General features: G+C 40.0%; 1 protein-coding gene across 1 annotated transcript in view; it reads right to left on the bottom strand.

Annotated features, from left to right (window-relative positions):
* Positions 1 to 3,432: 3,432 nt before the first annotated feature.
* The window catches only part of LOC139733673 (nipped-B-like protein A), a 41,220-nt gene continuing 26,237 nt past the window's right edge, over positions 3,433 to 18,415 (bottom strand). Inside the window, exons 30-46 of the mRNA XM_071644485.1 lie at positions 18,250 to 18,390; positions 17,675 to 17,768; positions 16,805 to 16,962; positions 16,334 to 16,531; positions 14,494 to 14,560; positions 13,932 to 13,986; positions 13,096 to 13,231; positions 12,244 to 12,351; positions 10,878 to 11,078; positions 10,010 to 10,156; positions 9,653 to 9,773; positions 9,033 to 9,147; positions 8,406 to 8,580; positions 7,085 to 7,203; positions 6,291 to 6,527; positions 4,795 to 4,896; positions 3,433 to 3,565 (exon numbers count right to left, since the gene is read on the bottom strand). Coding sequence (XP_071500586.1) covers positions 3,493 to 3,565; positions 4,795 to 4,896; positions 6,291 to 6,527; positions 7,085 to 7,203; positions 8,406 to 8,580; positions 9,033 to 9,147; positions 9,653 to 9,773; positions 10,010 to 10,156; positions 10,878 to 11,078; positions 12,244 to 12,351; positions 13,096 to 13,231; positions 13,932 to 13,986; positions 14,494 to 14,560; positions 16,334 to 16,531; positions 16,805 to 16,962; positions 17,675 to 17,768; positions 18,250 to 18,390 — 2,247 coding nt within the window. The 3' untranslated portion in view covers positions 3,433 to 3,492. The remainder of the gene's footprint in view (positions 3,566 to 4,794; positions 4,897 to 6,290; positions 6,528 to 7,084; positions 7,204 to 8,405; positions 8,581 to 9,032; positions 9,148 to 9,652; positions 9,774 to 10,009; positions 10,157 to 10,877; positions 11,079 to 12,243; positions 12,352 to 13,095; positions 13,232 to 13,931; positions 13,987 to 14,493; positions 14,561 to 16,333; positions 16,532 to 16,804; positions 16,963 to 17,674; positions 17,769 to 18,249; positions 18,391 to 18,415) is intronic.

Here is an 18,415-nt window from a genome sequence, read left to right as displayed (position 1 = left end):
TGGCTTGGATATTGAAGAGAGTGCAATCTGTTTTTAAGAAAACTTTTGCGCCATAAGCACAAAATGTGAATAATGGCTTCTGTGTTACTACACCAATGAAAGCAAAAAAAAAAGAAAAGAAACAAAGCCTGCCTTCACTTAACACATTCCCAGCATTTTTGTTTCCAGTTTGGATGAAGATGGATATAAATATCGAGTTCTTGACAGCTGTCCTCCGACCAATACAGTTACGTGCGTCCATCTGTACAATACACAATCTGAGCATCTTCTGCCGCCTCTATTAATGCACCATATCTGCCTACGGCGAGCAGCTTTACTTCCCAAATGTACAGTTCTCATTTGTAATACAGCTTCACCAACCATTGTGACAATTAATGTCTGCAGATGTTGAAACTAATGCCTGTTAAATCCAGTTGCTCGACTGCAACAGATACCAAAATCATTGCACCAACTGCATTTGCACCTAGATTAATTGTGGATGTAGTGGCAGCTGTCAACGTGCACTCGATAAGCTGTTTTTCAACTAGTGACCGATATGCACTTACAATTGAAAAGTGCAAGTAAAATTGCCAAACAAAAAGGAAATCATATACATGTATTAACCATCACAACCCTTTCATGACTTCAACTTCAACAGTATAATAGTACTCGCAATTCCTGATTGTCCAACAAAACTCCTGTATTCATCAGGGAATAGACATTAACAGCCATTTGTACCTACTTCAGTGTTGGAGGCTGCCTGGTCAAATGAGTGAAAATGACACTTCAATATCTGCAAAAAGCTTTTAATCACAGAGCTACGAGAAAAGAATAGGTGCGCAGTGCACGCTTTTGATCGATACAGCACTAATGCCTTCTAAAGAACAAGGGCAAAAAGTAAAGACGATAATTCTACAATTGGTCTATGGGAGAATAACAGGAATGTTCTGAGCAAATTGGAAAGCACCATGTAATCAAAATGACAGCATAATAAACGTAATAAATAAATTGAATTTCTTGTAAATGCTTAAAACTCTGAAACACATGCTGATACCTCTACATCGCTTCGTGTCAGGGCAATAAACTCCTTGAGACAGATATTATCATAATCACATAACTGGGAGCTAGAACCACTTTACAACTGCAACACAGTGTAGAAAACTGCACAAAAAGGGTGATGGGAACAAATTACAGGAATTTCATTCTTACTGATTCTCAGTTCATGAATCAGACATGTAAAAACATATTTATTGAGTGGGTAAAGTGCAAAAAATAAGACCATCAGGACGGTTATTGTGGGTTTCCAACAGGTCATGTTCTCTTTTCCCTCCACACTTGCTGTGAGAGGATAAAGCTTACAATAATCAAGGTGGACATTTTCTCTAGCAAAATATTACTCGGTAAATGTGTATACCAATTTGTGTCAGATGAAGGGATGACTAGCATACGTGTTCTTCTGCACGTGGTCCTTTTTCATTTACCATAGAAAAACTGTAAATTCAAGATTTACCCATACCAAAAACAGAATGACAATCATTCCACTTCTATTATATAATGTTATGTTTGTGTCACATAACCTCTAAACCTTGGCAAATTAATAGGACCTTCTTCCTAGAAATGCTCCCATATTTTATCAGTCTACACCACAGCTGGGGAAATTTTAATGAACATCTTTAACAAAATGGACCACAATGGGGCAGGACAAAACTGGACTGAGATCTTAAATCTGTTTGCAGCACAAACAATCTTCGTGCACATACAGCAAGTTGACATTTTCTCTGCGCAAACTTTGTGGCTTCAACAAGAAATTGAAGGAAAAATAATCAGCAAAAGGCAAACAATATTGTTGGTAACATCGGTGTGCAACAAGGCACTGGTGAAATGGCCTGAAGCTACAAAATACACCAACAGATCGGTGATATGTTGTTGGCTACGCCTAAAATGTTGACTGAAATACTGAAATTTGCACACAAATAACTTAGTTGCTACCTCTGGCCAGTGTAAGTGTATTCTGACATCTGGCTCAGTGTTCCAACTTCCAGGACTTAACAGGGAACAATGAGATAAAGCATATGCTAAATATACGACCGACAAAAGAATCAGTCTGTATTTTCTTTGTCTCTAAGAACGCTAAACCAGCAGACCTGGTGCGTGATGATGGGCCACACCAATGAAATCAGGCAAGACGTGGCTTGTTGAGATGTACCATCAATACTACACATCATGTATCTCTACATAAACACCAGCAATTGCAGGTCACCCCACTGACGAGGTAAACTGCAGTGCAAGATGTTGGTATTCACGTTTCATTAATCCTTTAGATTTCAATGGAGGAAAAATCAACTGATTTTGTAATATCATTAGTACTATCTACGCACTTTCAATTCCTGGCAGACCATTTCAAAAGAGAATGACTAAATTCACTCTCTGCTTACGCCTTACCACAGTTTGCAAGTGTGACACACAACCATAAATACAAATAAGCAAACATTACAACAGAAACTTTCCATTGGGTTCACACATTTCCTTTTTACTACAGATGCAAATAAAACAATCTAAATTGTTTTGACTTTTTTTTTGTGAATTTGAACTCGGAACACTACACAGCGTCTTCTATAGAGGCACATATCATGAAGTGCAAAAGTGGTCAAATGGAAAACTACACAGTGTGTTCATCGGGCATACAAAACAAAGTGAAAGGTATCTTTTTTTATCTCTCTCTGTAATACTTCAAGCAATATTTTTGTGGAGACCCTACAGAACTCTTTATTGCTTGGGGCATATTTGCTTTCTCACAAAATATGCAAATAAGAGACAGGAACAGAGCACAGAGAAAATCATAATACAGAAAGTTAGAAATAACAAAATGAAACAATCTTGAGACTTCATATTCCACCTTTTATGGTGTCACATGGGATTGAAGATTGAGTGGGCAGTAAGCATCTTGACAGCATATCAAAGTCATCTGGCTATACAGCACTGCTCAGTACATCTGGGGAAAGAGCCTGTAACTAAGTTACAGAATCCATTTCGGCATTCCTCTTACTGTCTTGCCACAAAAGAGATAACATCCAGTCCTGTCCTGAATGACTGGTTCTTGTTTTGTTGAAACCCATTTCGCAGCTCAGACAAACATTTCTCATCCAACCCCTTCTCCCACGAGATGTTACCTCTTTGGTCTAGACCTCAAAGATATACGGATGACGGGATGTGAATCTCCGAGCAAGTCGCATCAGACCCGAGACGGGCTTGCACTTCCACTTGCCACACAAGGTGAGGGAAATAGCTGCAGCTGCTCTTGCATTGTTTTGCAATTTATCCCCCTCCACCGCGTCACCTCTCAGCCGCTGGAGGCGTCATCCTCATCTCCACCTGCCGACAAGAATGGACACCTCTGACTTCAAACCATCATCGCGCTTGTTCCCGTCTCTCCTCCCCCTCCATGAGGGAGTGTCAATGGTGGGATGTCCTCTGGGGAAAAGGCAGGTGATCGCTGGAGAGACCACCAGTTCGTCATCGCCTACCAGTCGGGGTCTTCTGAATCTTCCTCCTCGTTGTCGTCTTCATCCTCGCTAGACGAGACATAGTGCTGGGGAGTTAAGGAAATGCTATAGGATTCTTGATAACAGCTCTCTTCACCATCCATGATTAACAAAGCATTTATCCATCTTTTTATTCATTTCCTCTTTTTTTTTCTTTTTTTTTTGCATGTAACCGCTCCTTTGGGATATCCCATGGAAATCACTTTAGCAATCCTTTCATCATATTCACTTTGTTTTGTTTTTGTTTTGCATCTAGAATTTTCATAAATGCATACAAGTAAAAAAAAAAAAAAACCCACCAAAAAAAAACAAAAAAAAACACGAGGGATGAAAAATCCCAATAATAGTACACGACATGATGAAGAATAGTACATGACATGATGAAGCGAATAAGCAGCTAATTCCATAATTCCCCTGAATAATATCAGTTTGCTAAAGTGCACTTAGGCTTACAGTTTTTCATGTCTGTGCATCTGGATCTAGAATAGGCGGAGGAAACTTGGACGTCATGTTGTAGTTGATGCAACAAATATCAAGACATACTGCTCTTTACTGACAAATCATATACAAGCAATAAAAAAAAAGAGAAAAACAAAACAAAAACAAAAACAAATGCTAAAAACTGGGAAATGGAGTGGCTTGAGAGACTTTTGGATTTTGTATGAAGGAGGGTAGAGAGCACTGTTTGACAAAATCATTAATTTTCTTCTTGGTTCATTTTCATTTCTGCCTTTTACTTCATGCTGCTGTGTAGCAAGACAGTCAATATTCACACAGTTCTTCTGGTGTGTCAATTACTGTAGCAGTTGAGGAGAGAGAAATTTATACAGTCATGCTGAATGTCACATTTGCCTTTCGTGACATTCTCTGGTTGAATCATGTGGTTTGACAACCATAGTTCATTTTATCAAGGGCTTAACACTGATTAGTCCCCAAAATCAAATCACAGTTTGAATTCATCCTCTTTTGAGCATACTATGCACATGGTAAGCCCACAGATTAAAACATCATTCTCTTCTGAGCATACTGAATGCTTAGCCCATAGACGAAAGCACCAAATGTGGGGAAAAGACTAGAGGCAGGTTCCAAATTCATCTATAATTAAATTCTAACCTCCAAGACATACACAGGTCATGGGTTTGTGTATGCCAGTTTCACACATGGCACAAGCCACTATGTTTGTTTTCAGCATTAGGTGGGGATGGAGGAGTCAGGGGAGACTGCACTACCAAGTTGGGGTGTATGTAGCAAGCTAAAAGCTGGTAAAGGATATCTTCTTCCGCCGCTTCTTCTGTGGTCGCCCTCGTTTGCTGCCGCCACCCCTGCCCTGACGACTCCGACTCCTTGCAGGTGTCCTGGCTGGTCTGCCTCTTGACTGGAGATGAAAACATCACAGTAGATGAGTAAAGACTAGTAGTGGTGGTATGTACAGCTACTGGTAACCAGGATTCAAAACAATTCTGGAAATACCTATTGTGAATCTTTTCCAATCATTGACCTTTAAATCATCAAGAATTCTTTCATATTTAAGATACCATTAACCCAATGCTGTTGCAGTATTGCACCAGTATTTTCAAACAAACACTTTGCATCACTTCAGAAAATCTTGTCACTAAGTTGAACAAGTTTTCACATACCCTACTTGTCCCTGCAAACTGCTGGGATGGGTGAATAGTGTAGAGAAGTGATACCAAGAAACTGTTGAGATACATAGGTTAAAGCAGGCTGGAAAGTAACAGGGCAATCCAGTCCAAAATATCCCCATTGCAATTGTTTAAGACCCCATAGCGTCTGGATTCATAGAATGGGAGGGTGGGCCTAGTTCGGATATGTTAGAGAATCCCCATAACGAATCGTGTACAGTTTTATCACTGATCTCTATGTAAGTACACACACAGCCGAAGAATCTTGACTTGTGTTGACCTTTACAGATGAGCGTGTGCTTTGATGCACATATGTGACCCTGCATCACAGAAAGTCGCCAGACATGAAATTTTAGTTAAGAGCATATTCTAAAAGAGCAGACTTTAAGCTTTAAAATGATGCATAACTCAAATCAAACGGACTCTCCTAACCTATCTAAATATTGGAAAGAAAACACACACTCAGGAAAACTGTGAACTGAGAAAAGAGGCTCTGAAGTACAGTGTCTATTCAAGTGCTAAATCTGTACCAAGCCGTGCTGGCTGTGCAACGAATGGAACAAAAAACAGGATGTAATTCACCAGAGTAACAACATGATGGGATTATTAGATAAAACTGAAATTGAGAGTGTCGTATCAACACATTCTGTTCATAATTGATGCCAACTTTCAAAGCAGTAACATCATCTTTTCAAAAGTTATTTGAGTTTGAAGTGAAGAGTGTGTTCAAGGTTTTTCAGAAATGAAAAAGGGGACTCTAAAAACACACCTAATCTCACTACTCTACGAAAAAAAGGTCAAGATAAACTACTAAAAAACACACTTTCCTGCCCATTTTATGATCCCAAATTTTAACATGGTGTAGAAGAAGACTTACTCCTTCAGAAAATATGAAAAAGTCAAGATAGGTTAGGTTGACCCATTTCACTTATTTTCAGTCCTCACACAAAATCAGTGTGTGCGACTTTTTGTTCGTTTTGTGGTGCACGGTCACATATTCGTTGACAAATGGCTAATGGGTGCCACTTGTGGTTTTCAAATGCCCGTGGGGGGCAGCGAATTCAATCTCACCAGCCATGTTTCTCCATGCTACCAGGGCTTTTATGTTAAGAGTTGAGGAACTCACCTTTGCGACTGGGGCAGGTGATGGAGCTGGGGAGCTGTCTTCGTCTGAAGATTCCTCCTCAACAACAGACTGCTTCCTGGATGGTCTGCCTCTACCTGATGATACCGGCAGCTCGGGAGTCTTTCTCGCTGCGGCTGGACTCGATCCACCTCCTCCAGCACCACCACCACCTCCTCCTCCTCCTCCTCCTGTATGGTTTGCTCCTTCCTTCTCCTCCTCTTCCTTTGCCTCACCGTCCTATCACACAGAGACATCAAACATTACATCCATCAATACAAGGGACTTGCACTTTCCAGTTAGTATTCAGAAAGCTGAACACACTAGGTAAACTACTGTAAAGCAAGATATATTCTTGGCATTACATTTTTGCGAACTGGAGTCGACGACCTTTCTTCTGACATGAAATTTTTGCGAATTGTCAATGGCATTCAATGCATATGGTGTAGACAAGAACTTTCGCGTGCATTTCATTTCGTGCACGTTGGCTCTCACAAAATTCACAAAATAAAAATGCATGCGAACATTCCTGGTTTTACAGTGAATACTGTGAAAGCCAGATTAGAATATATACCTTTGTGTATAGAGTAAATTAAATCAATTTCACCTCTTATTAATCAAAATAATTCAACTTTATGATAATTGGGTATATCATTGACTTTCATTTCCGTTCCTTTCCTTTGCATTTTCATCACATGACCTCAAAGGGTGTCATTATAAGAAAAAGCATGAACTCACCATCTGCTCCAAACTTTGATTCACATCAAACATGCTCATATTTCATTAAATTCTCTGACGAATCAGTGAAATATGGTTTTACCTGTTTTGCTGGAGTGTTTGGTCCAGACTTCTGCTTGCCAGCCTCCCCTTCCTCCTCTTCATCGTCATCATCCATCAACTCCATCAGCTGCTTGAACTAAATGTGATACATAATGCAACAGAGTTACACATTAATCACCCAAAAGGCAGTTCTTTGCAACTCACAGCTTTAGAAAACAGATTTTTCAACATAATCAACTGCTGTCATTGAAAAGTCATAATTTACATTCCCATATCCTGAATTTATCCTTTGATAGTCACCTCCATGTTCTAAATGAGAAATCTGAAGATGGCTTTTAGAAGCTGAGTTTGAAATAGTATAATGTGACATTAAGAAACCTTTGTAACAAGCATCTGCTTTCTATAGATATCCACCATAATGCCTTTTTTCAATTTATAGTATTTTCTTTTTGATATTTAGAATGCATGATTTTGTATGGGTTTAGCCAGGACCTAGGTTTAAACAAAACTTCTCTATGTTTAAGTGCACATGAGTTACACTCATCGCAGCAACTGGATATCTCCTCTCTGTCGCCCTATGCAAACCAAGTCCTGACTCCTACACTTCTCAATATGATTCAAAGAGAAACAGCACTCTAAAGCTGCGTTCACATAGAAGTATACTATTCGGGTATTCGGGGCTCGTTTTCGAGGGCACGCGAATAGCTTGAATCGAACGATAGGATTTCCTCACAACGGTTCACATAAGAGGGCACTATTCGAAAGTACCGAATAGCTGCGAATAGCATAGCAAAGTGGGAATCGAGCTTGTTCGATTTTCTTGCAGCGTATACCGTCTCTCGTTTATGAAATAATGACAATTTTGGTCTGGATTTGCCCTTTAGCAAAAATAAGCATGTAGACTGACATTCTGATGCAGTTAGAAATTGTTAATAAGATTTGCTGGGATGTAGGAGGAAGAAATATCCTCACTGCAAGGGATGGTGAGTTGACGGTGCGGGTGATGGTGTACTCGGTGCCCGAATAGCAAATACCGAATACTTCTATGTGAACGCAGCCTTAGGGGCTTGTAAACAGTTACTTACAATACTGACAGCATTGCCTCGGCATAGAATACCAATGTGTGATGTCATAGCCATTCATCACCATGGGAGCTTGTTCCAAACATCCTCACCTGGCCTGACTGTTTATGCATGCACCTGGCTCCAAACTAGGACATAGCAAAAGACTGTGACATCATCACTTCCGTACTCTACCCCCTCCCCCCTCCCCCCTCCCCCCTCCCCCCCCCCCCCCCCCCCCATGAAAACACATACACACACACACACACACACTTACATCTAAGTACTCATCCACGATGTCTTTCTTCTCTTGCTCATTGAGTGGTGGCTTGGGCTGGCCTGTTTTCAGGAGGTCCAGGGCTCTCGCAGGGTTGAAGTGGACCAGGGACTTCCTGTTTACAGACTTGTCATACACCTTGGCTGCTTCCTGGGGCGAGTATCTGTGAATTGTGCTGTTGGCAAACACAAATCACAAAGAGTCAGGAAGGACAAATCATCAAAGTGACCACTGACTCTTCTAATGACAAGCAATGATGAAGACACATACTGATGAATCAAGATTATTAATTTGACTGCATATGCAAACTGCCATCAATTTGCTCCTGTATTCTGAATTTACCATTTGCCACTTCATGTCATATCCTATCATCCTCAAATTTATTGTCTGACTTCAGAGTCACGAAAAAAAAAAATAATCACAGTGACTATTGAACAATTCTTCTAATGACAAGCAATGATGAAGACATGCACTCGTCAATCAAGATCATTAATTTGACTGTTTCGGCACACTGCCAACAATTTGCTCCAGGGTTTTGAATTTACCATTTGTTACTTCATGTCATATCCCATCACTCCTAAGTTTACCGCCTGACTTGTATGCCTCCATTCCCCTAAATAAACTTACTTGTCCCTGAATCCGTAGAGGTCCTTGAGGTGTTGCTTGAGTACCAGGAGCATGATGCAGGCCTGAGATGCTACGCAGCAGTGAAGTAGCTGGGTTGGTTCTTCTGGGATCCTCGCTGGAGGGGTGAGACAGGTAGTGGGATACCACATTAAAACCTTGGCTTACGAGACTTCTCTTACCTCTGTGAATAAGCATTTTAACTGTTAAATACTAAAGTACCTGAGTCTTCTAGTAAATGTTGAATTGTTATTCTTAGATCTCACATACATGTCAGATCGTTTTGGGTTGTTGTTGTTTTTTTGTTGTTGTTGTTGTCAAGAAACTATTAAAGTTCCTGCTTCGCGCATTGACTCAGACATTATAGGCAGAACTCATGAATGATGAAGGGTTGCTAAAATTGAGGAGTTGCAGAAATAGACTGACAACTGCAGGTGTTCATAGCAACATCCTTGCAAGTATTGTAAAAACAGGTGGAAGAAGTTGTGACCTGATGTTAAAGTCAATGATTTCAGCTAAAAAGGAAGAAACTATCATTGTTCAATCTCCTGCACAATGTTGATAACACAGAACCAAATTGTTCATAGGCTCCTCGTGAGAGGCAAACATTGGGTTCAACTCACCGATGAGGCTTTCAGCATCCTCTTCGTCGTCTTCGTCGAAGTAGGATGCTGTCGGCCGCTTTGCGTCCGAACTCTCCGAGTCCCTCGAGGGAGGTCTGGAGGAATGCTTGGGGATAAAACTCTGGGAGGAAAAAAACAAAACAAAAACGGAGAAAATATCAACTTTTTTTGTCAAGGATTTGCTTTCAATTCCAGGAATCTGCTCATATACACACACATGTAAAATACCACAGTGCAATATTTCTGGGATCGTGGAACATGGCAATATACACATCCAGAGAAAAATAATATGTTTGTGAGAACAAAACCCACAAATGACTTGCTTCAGAAGTTCAAGAGAGAAATATGACCACTAACCTCTTTGAAAGACTGTAGTAGATTTGCCCCTGATACAGAGACAGTGATTTCTATGTGATGCATGATGAAGAGCGCCTCGTCCTGTACTTGGTAGGGAAATGCTGACAGGTTGTCGGCGATGAACACCAACAGGTTAAGGTCACTCTTCTGCAAGAAAGACAGTCAGGGTGGAGAACATTAGAAGGGCATCATTCAAAGGCTATCTATGCATTTACACAACTACACATCAAGAGCACATAGACACAGAACTGCATTCAAATCTAAATGCTGCTTCTGGCAGCCTTTGGGGCAGAGTTATAAAAATATGATCCATATTTCATCTGGAGGCTTATGTCCTCTCTCCCACCCATTTCAGACCAAGTGAAACACGATCGGAGCAGTAGAGTCTTACTCAAATGAATGAAATATATGGGATCGGATTGCTAGGTACGCCGAGTGAAAAATACATGCTCCTTTGAAATATGATACGTTGTAGCTCCTTTATGAATATTGGAGACATACAAGTTTTTGTTTTAGAGTGAAGGGAATTTGATTTCTACAAAAAGAGTGCAGTTACAGAGATTATCTGTTTTTGCTGTTACTCTCTAAGGATATGGTCTTATGCTCAATCTGCATCATTATACAGATTGAGCTTAGGATCTTACTCATGGAGAGTAACAGAAATATTGAAAAACTTTGTAAGATTATGTGTGCACAATTTGAAGCCTAGCTTCTATAAAGAGCTGTATGCAATTTGAAAGTGACAGTACCACACCAGGAAAAAAAAATATACTATGTTCTATATGTATGTCTATGTTTACATGTGTGTGTTTGTATTGTTTGTGTGAGTGCTATATTTTTGGCATGTATGTCTTTCTGCTGGACTTACAGTGTGCTCATCAAACAGATTGAGGAGGCTGATGAGGAAGCCCCTCCGCTGGGCCCGGTTGGAGCGGATCATGGAGTAGAGGTGACTGCAGAGGGCGTAGTGGTGGTTGTCCCGCTCCCTCATCCCCCTGATAAAGACCTGCTCCTCTTTCAGCAGTAGCTGCAGCCTGAAAGCCATCTTGATGCCCGCCAGAGCCTTCATCTACATTGATTACAGCGTTAACAAGAAATGGAAGTTGTCAACTGTCAGAAATTCATCTCAACATGCACAAGCACATCTTGACCAAATTTTGTTGAAATATATGCTGTCTCCCTTATGCTGGGCATGGGAGTGACATTGACTATTCTGCTTTATAAGTCTCAAACTTTGCTCTTATTGCTTACTACCAGACACACGTTGTGGGTTTGTCTTATTATTCTGCCTCCATACATCTGGTTTCGAATCAAATCGACTACAGAGTGGGAGTGAAAATAAATAATGCAACAATTATTTCTTTTTAGTTTCTGAGTTTCAAGCTACACAAGGATAGATATTACTTCCAATGATTTTATCTTTGACAGCTGAGCTTGAAAAAAATTCTTGTATGAAAATGTCCAATTTTGCACAAAGTCCAAGTCATCCCTGACAAGACAGCCTTGATGACTATTCAATAATAGATATATAAGAGTGGTTGTTGCTGCGTTCCTGTAAAACGACCTTGCCACCATGCATGACACAATGATAACAGAGAACTTCTTGTAGGTAGGTGAACTGAAAATAGCAGCTCACTTCTACCAAGGACAAGAAATTAATTACTTATTTGATATTTCATTTCGTTTGATAGCAGGAATAAATCATACAAAGTCATAAATAAATCATGTCCATATCGACCCCCCCCCCCCCTTCTTTTCTTTTTTCCTCTCTCTCCTACTGTTACGTTATGGTATGTATTTGTACTGTATTATGAAGTGAAGTGCTTACAGTAAGCCAGCCAAAATTCAGACATCAAATCAGGAAGATTCTACAAAGCTATCTGGGAGATACTTGTGTTTTACACACATCTCAGTGGATAATAACAACTTATAGATCAGAGAGGCAATTATATCATTTTGTCAGCATGTGACAAAACACAGCCAAACCTGCCTTAGGGGCCACCTGTCTAGTGGCCACCTGCCTCATACAGTCATTACAAACAATTCCCCCGAAGAGAAAAGCCATGTTCACGACCTTGTCATGAGCCACCACCTGTCTATAATTGCCAGCTTTTATTCATCTCCTTTTGGTGGCTGCTATAGACAGGTTTGACTTTAGTTAAAAGTTCCAGTCAGCCTCCTGCTCAACCAGGGGGACATGGCAACTCTACAAGAGAAGGGATTGGAGTGCTCACCTGAATGAAGCCAGGATACCTGCTCTCAATATCCGTCAGCTGCTGGTCTGCTTTCACCCTGATGGCTGACTCCGAGTCGCTGCCCATGGCCACTAGGTACGGCACACACTGTGGTCACACAAAGGAAGGTGCAGCATGAACTAGATGGCTCATACACCGGAAATGTTTCTTAGCAACCAAGAAGTAGACAGTGTGAATAGCTTCTGGCCTTTTGTGTTTTGTTCCTGTTCGCGGCATGTTTTTGGTTTTCTTTGCTTTCTTTATGTTTTTTCCAGATACCCCAGAGCCTAATCTCTGGCAAAAGTTGCAGATGTTATACAGGACAAACAATAGATGTATAAAATTGTAAAAATGTCATCGTATACATATATATGAGAAGAAGTGAGAAACTAAGATATGGATCAAATGCAACACAAATTAACATTCAGAGTGTTGATTTGTTTGCATCTCATTTTTCAACTGGGTAAAAGCACGAAACTGGGTGAATGTGGCTTACCATCACATAAATAATGCAATAGGACAAGATCAAAATAATAAAGATTTATATTTTCCATGGAATGTGGAAAATTCACCTGAAAATTTCTAGTAACTTCACATCCATGATATGCAAATGTTAAAAGGTTTTTCAGCTGAATAATGATTTGGAATGACATTAATACTGATGAAATCTAATCCGCAAGTATGATGAAGTTCTCACATAAACCATAATCAAAACACAAACAAATGTAACTCAATCAGAAGCAATGTGCAAATCTTGAGAAGCCTTCTGGGTATTAAACTCCATCCCAAAGAGAAAGAGGGAAATGAGCTGAGAGGCATAGTCAACGCAGGGAAAAGAAGGAGCCAGCCTACCTGCACCGGATGGACGAGACCCTGGCCCAGAGTGAGGGTGATGACCTGTAGCGCCGTCATCCGCACCATGGATGACTTGTGCATCATACACTCCATGGTCTGCTTCAGGTACATCTGCATCACAGAGCTGCTCATCCTGTGAATGAGGTGGAAAAGGAGGAGGAGGAGGATTTAGAGATCAGTGAAAAACACATTACCAGACCTCCTAACCATGCCCTGTTGCATAAAAGTTATGATCAAACGCAAGTCAAGAAAAATCGTACGCAACTTAATTTTTAACTAATCAGAATGGAGCATTTGGGACTTAGGTTTGATCTTCTTGACTTGCGTTTGATCGGAACTTTTATGCAATGGGGCCCAGCTGTTTCAACTGTAAAATGGGAATGACTTAGCTCAAAAGTAAGAAACAAAGAGCACTTCTAAAAGAAGTGTGAAGTAAAATTACAAGAAAATGAGAAAATCTTATTGAAACAAGAGCTGGGAATGGTCAAAAACTCAGATTCTTTTCTCCAAATTTAGAATGGTTGGGAGGTCTACATAACTGAGTTTGTTTGTTGTGCCTTACTCTTATGGCTCGACCATAAAATGGGCAACTGTTATTTTGTAAATTGTGGTTAATGCTGCATTCTAGACTTCCTAACTGTCTCAATTATTCCTTTTTGCATGAAAGCCAGAAAAAGAGCATTGTGTTTCGTTTCCAGAAGATTCTCGTAACAGCACTTGTCTAGAACTCTTTGAATAATTTCTTGTGTCTAGTCTATTGTATTCATTCATACATGCTTAAAAAGTTTCGGCTAGTTTTTCTTCAAATATCAAGCACACTGCCAGATTCTTACCCGGACTGAACATCTCCCATTTCTTTGAGGTCCTCTTCCTTTGCATGTGCCTTCCCTGTACAGAAAAAGTAAATATATACATACAATGGTAAGAATTCATGGCTTGAAAAACTGACAGTGATATTTCAACCTGCAACATATGAAGGCAGATTGAATCAAAAAGCAATTATTCTCAACACTCTCCACAGGAAAACCTATCCCTCTAACACCTCAGACAGCCACTGAGCATCCAAGCACAGGAATGGTTCTTCCTTTTGCAAAAGCCTTGAAGAGGAAATTAAAAACAAACAAACAAAAAATCCCCAGAAGTTTTTTGCTTCCAGAGATTCATCTTCCAGGGAAACAATTGCACAGAGAATACTAGTGTACAGGATTTGAAAGGTGTGCTCTTGCTTCTTTGCTCACAGGTGGCCTTGTTCTCCTCCCAGCAGATTTCGGCCAAAGAAATAAGGACACTTCCCAACTTTTTTCAGATACATCCAAACTGATGAAATACTGAAATTCTGGATGATCATTTAAGGTCTTGACTTGTAATTGAGGGAGGAAACCTTAGCATACTTACATTCTGCATCAGCTTGCCTCATTCTCTCATCCTCTTCTACAAGGTATAAGTGGAGATTTCTCAGCACCTGCCAAAAAAGGCAAAGAAAGACAGAGAAAATAACTTCAAAAATTACTCACCAAATAAATTTGATTTGGTAATTTGAAGCACATTTCCCAAATGTCACAAAATATCAATGGGGATTTATAACAACAATCTGACTGAAGCATTGTTAACCACTAATTATTTCTTCAGTAATTGAGAATAACACATTCCATACAGTTTTCATGGATCTGTTTCTTTTGATCCTACTGTGACATCAACACCAAACGACAAACAAGTCCCAGTTCCTCCTGTTGTCAAGTGCAAGAAGAGTCTCTTTGTAGTAGACAAGGAATTTGAAACCAGCAGAAGATCAGTTTCCGCAACTTCAAAGACAGATGAGATTCCTGTGATATCCAGCCCAGTCCATGGAACTGTTTCTTTTGATCCTACTCTGACATCAACGCTAAACGACAAACAAGTCCCGAACAAGATCTGAGGGCGCTATTTGCCAAACGTAACTAGTAGGACGCTGGAGGTAAAAAATTAGACCAAATATCAGCTTTTGGAGGACTGTGGACATCAGGAGGCAGTCTACACTTGACCGTCTGGCGCAGCGCAACTTAGAGAATGAAGAACTAATATCGAGTTTGCTGCTGAATGGAGTAGACAAGGATCAAATATTGAGGTGACTATGTTGATGATGAATACTTCTGCCTTATATGGTTTGTCAGATTCAATGTTAGGTAGACTGCAGCGAATTCAAAATTCAGCTGCAAGATTGGTTACCCGAACTCACACATAGGACTCTATTTCTTCAACATTACACACATTGCACTGTTGTCAGTCAACGATAGGTTAGTTTATAAGTTACTTATTCTTGCATATAAATGTCAACACCAGTTAGCTCCTCATTATTTGCAACACCTCCTCCAGGAATATCAACCTTCCAGACAACTTCGCTCAAGCACCAAACAATTGTTAAAACGGTTCAATGTAGTAACTAAGTCATATGGTCAAAGATCTTTTCAATATTCAATACCTCAACTTTGGAATCGGCTCCCCAGTAATTCAGAGAATGTTCCTCATTAGATCAGTTCAAGTCTTTATTGAAGTCTCATTTGTTTGTAAAGTAACTGTTATTGTTCTGTAAATTGGTTAATGATGTGTTTTAGGTTAATATATATGTAATTTTCTTCTTTTGTGTGTTCTCACACTGTCATGTATCTGTCTTTTTTTATTTCTAAAAGCGCTTAGAGACTTGGATGTAATTTGCGCTCTATAAAAATGGTTTATTATTATTATTAGTCCTACAAGTTGACTTTACACGTTGGCTACTTGCATCGTAACATGGACTGGCTCGTACCATACCACTTACCAGTTGATTAGCCCCACTATTCTATCGCTACGAATTGCATGTGCTCTATTCATGATGTCTAGTTCCAGCACACCACCAAGTACCAGACAAACAGCAGCCATTACGTGTCAGGTCATGAAAAGACCTACTCAATGACCTGCAAGTTGTATATTGTTTTATATTTTGCCAAATAAATGAAATGAAATGAATTCTACTTCTTACAGATATCAATAAACCTACTAGTATTGCTTGATGGTCTCTATGACTGCAGCAGTCTGACATGAAAATGCTTAAAACAATAGAATGTATGAACAGATAAACCTGAAAGCACTGGGTAAATGTTTATGATATTTAGATGCTTTATTTCTATTTTCATTTATTCATTCACTTTTTTGTTTTCTTTGCACATTTCACTTGGTGAAGAGTCAGTCTGTGGAGAAAGATTTATCTTCTTAAACATACCAAACAGAGCTGCTTGGTAGAAATGGTTGGCTCCTGCAGAGTATGCCAGTAGAGGTCCTTGACCTCCGGGGTTAGCATGAAGCTGGCGTGGCGATTGCACAGAAAGCCCAGGCCACTCAGCGCTTTCAGCTTGATGTCCTCATCATCTCGGTTGCAGAAGTAGAGCAAGACATCAAACACCCTGTCTCTCACAGGGACCTGTAGGGGGCAAGAGAAGAAAATATGATGGAATGTCAGCTTAGAATGAACTCATGGGGGTCGTTTCATTGAGAATTAAAATCAATCATAAGTTCAAATCAACTTATCTTAGGGACAATTTTGGGCATCAATCAGTCCTCAGAAGTAAGAACTATTTCACTAAGGCAACATCTTAGTCAAAAACATCAACGACAACGACGAAGATGACGGCGACGACAACACCACCACCACCGCCACCACCACCACCACCAACAACAACAAAAATGCACAAACCTTGGGGGAGGATTTCCCATGCTTGCTACCGGCATCAAAGTCAAAGTGCTTGCAGAAGAGACCGACAGTGAAGAGAGACCGCAGGAGGACCGGCTTGTTCTTGCTGATGGGACTGTCTGTGTGGGGGTCCTGTTCTGCCTTCATCTTAGCCAGGATTGCTGTAGGGGGGAATGGATGGGTAAAGTAACATTTTCTTTAGAAGGTCTGGGACCATGGACAAGTAAATATCTCAAGTGCGAGTACAAAAATGAAGTCACACTTAAAGCAATCAGAACTTGAATATGCCAACTCATTATCTCACATGACCAGCTGGGAACTTTTCCATCAAACATACCCCTAAAAGAAAATCTCGACAGTAACTTCTGTGCTGAATCTCTTTGACAACTATGACAACCTACTAACAACTACATTCTTATCCTAATCATTCAATAAACTAAAGGAATCAATTAACAATATTCATTGACAATGGGGAAGCTGCTAAACTTAAAGCTTAATGAAACTGGACAAATGGCAGTAAACTTTGCAAAAGTAGGGATCTGTCTAAATCTCTTGTACTTTATCATTTCACCAAAATAAGAACATAAAGCTGTTTATTTTTCCCCCCTACAAAGAGTGGACTATTTACATACAATGAGAACAGCTGCCAGGTGTGAAATTGTGAGGATCCATTTTCCAGTACAGCAGCTTACATTCTTTTTTAGCTGTCACAATCCCTTGCATTTTGAAGTAACATGATAGCAATGATGCACTTTCAGAAAGAAAAAAAAAAATATCATGTATTTGCTGAATACTCTCCCACCTTAGCATATATCAAATTATTCTCATGCAGAAAAGCAGTGGAGTTAATAAAAATTTTTATCTGCTACTCACAAAAGTACTTCTGAAAGCAATCTCTGACTAGTCTGTAGTTGTGCGTGACCTTGTTGACAATGGCCCCTAGACAGCTCACACAACTCTGAAGCACCTGTTAAGAAAAGGGTCATCACAAAAGACATATACTGATGATTATTACATGGGCAGGGCAGTCAAACTTTTCTTTCACCTGTAAAATACAAACACATGATGGCAGAGTGACATGAGAAAGTGATTACAAATCTTGAAACTATAAATTGCTTGTGGCAACTGGTTACAGTTACTTCCATGAATTCTTCAGCATGGCTAATATGCATTATTAAGCTTTCCTCGTTACCTCAGCCTTTCTCTATTACATTACTCTCACTTGGTTACAAGAGCTTGTCAGACCTTTAGGTTCACATTTTCATATTCATGTCTATCATGTCTTGAGAATTGCATTGAGTCAAGTTGTGTCAAATCAAGTTAAGTAATATCCAGTCAAATAGAGTCAAATCATCCTTAGTCCAGACCAGTGAAGTTGTGTCAGCTCATGTCAAGTCATGTCAAGTCCTCTCAAATGAAATCAAGGATGTTTGACTTTGCTGCCTCACCATCTGTCCGTGTTTGAGGATGAGCCTCATCATATCTTCCTCCAGGCTGGCCAGAAAGACCTCACTGGGGTGATCCATCAAGGGTACCGTCATCTCTAGGATCCTGGCCACATTGTAGATCACCATGTAGTCGCCTTGGGTCTGCCACATTGATGATAGAGGGAAT

The sequence above is a fragment of the Diadema antillarum genome, unplaced genomic scaffold, assembly GCF_040938485.1.
Source record: "Diadema antillarum isolate AM-2024a unplaced genomic scaffold, OU_Dant_1.0 seq00000486_RagTag, whole genome shotgun sequence".
In the NCBI taxonomy this organism is placed as follows: Eukaryota; Metazoa; Echinodermata; class Echinoidea; order Diadematoida; family Diadematidae; genus Diadema; species Diadema antillarum.
This window is presented reverse-complemented; position numbering and strand designations above follow the sequence as displayed.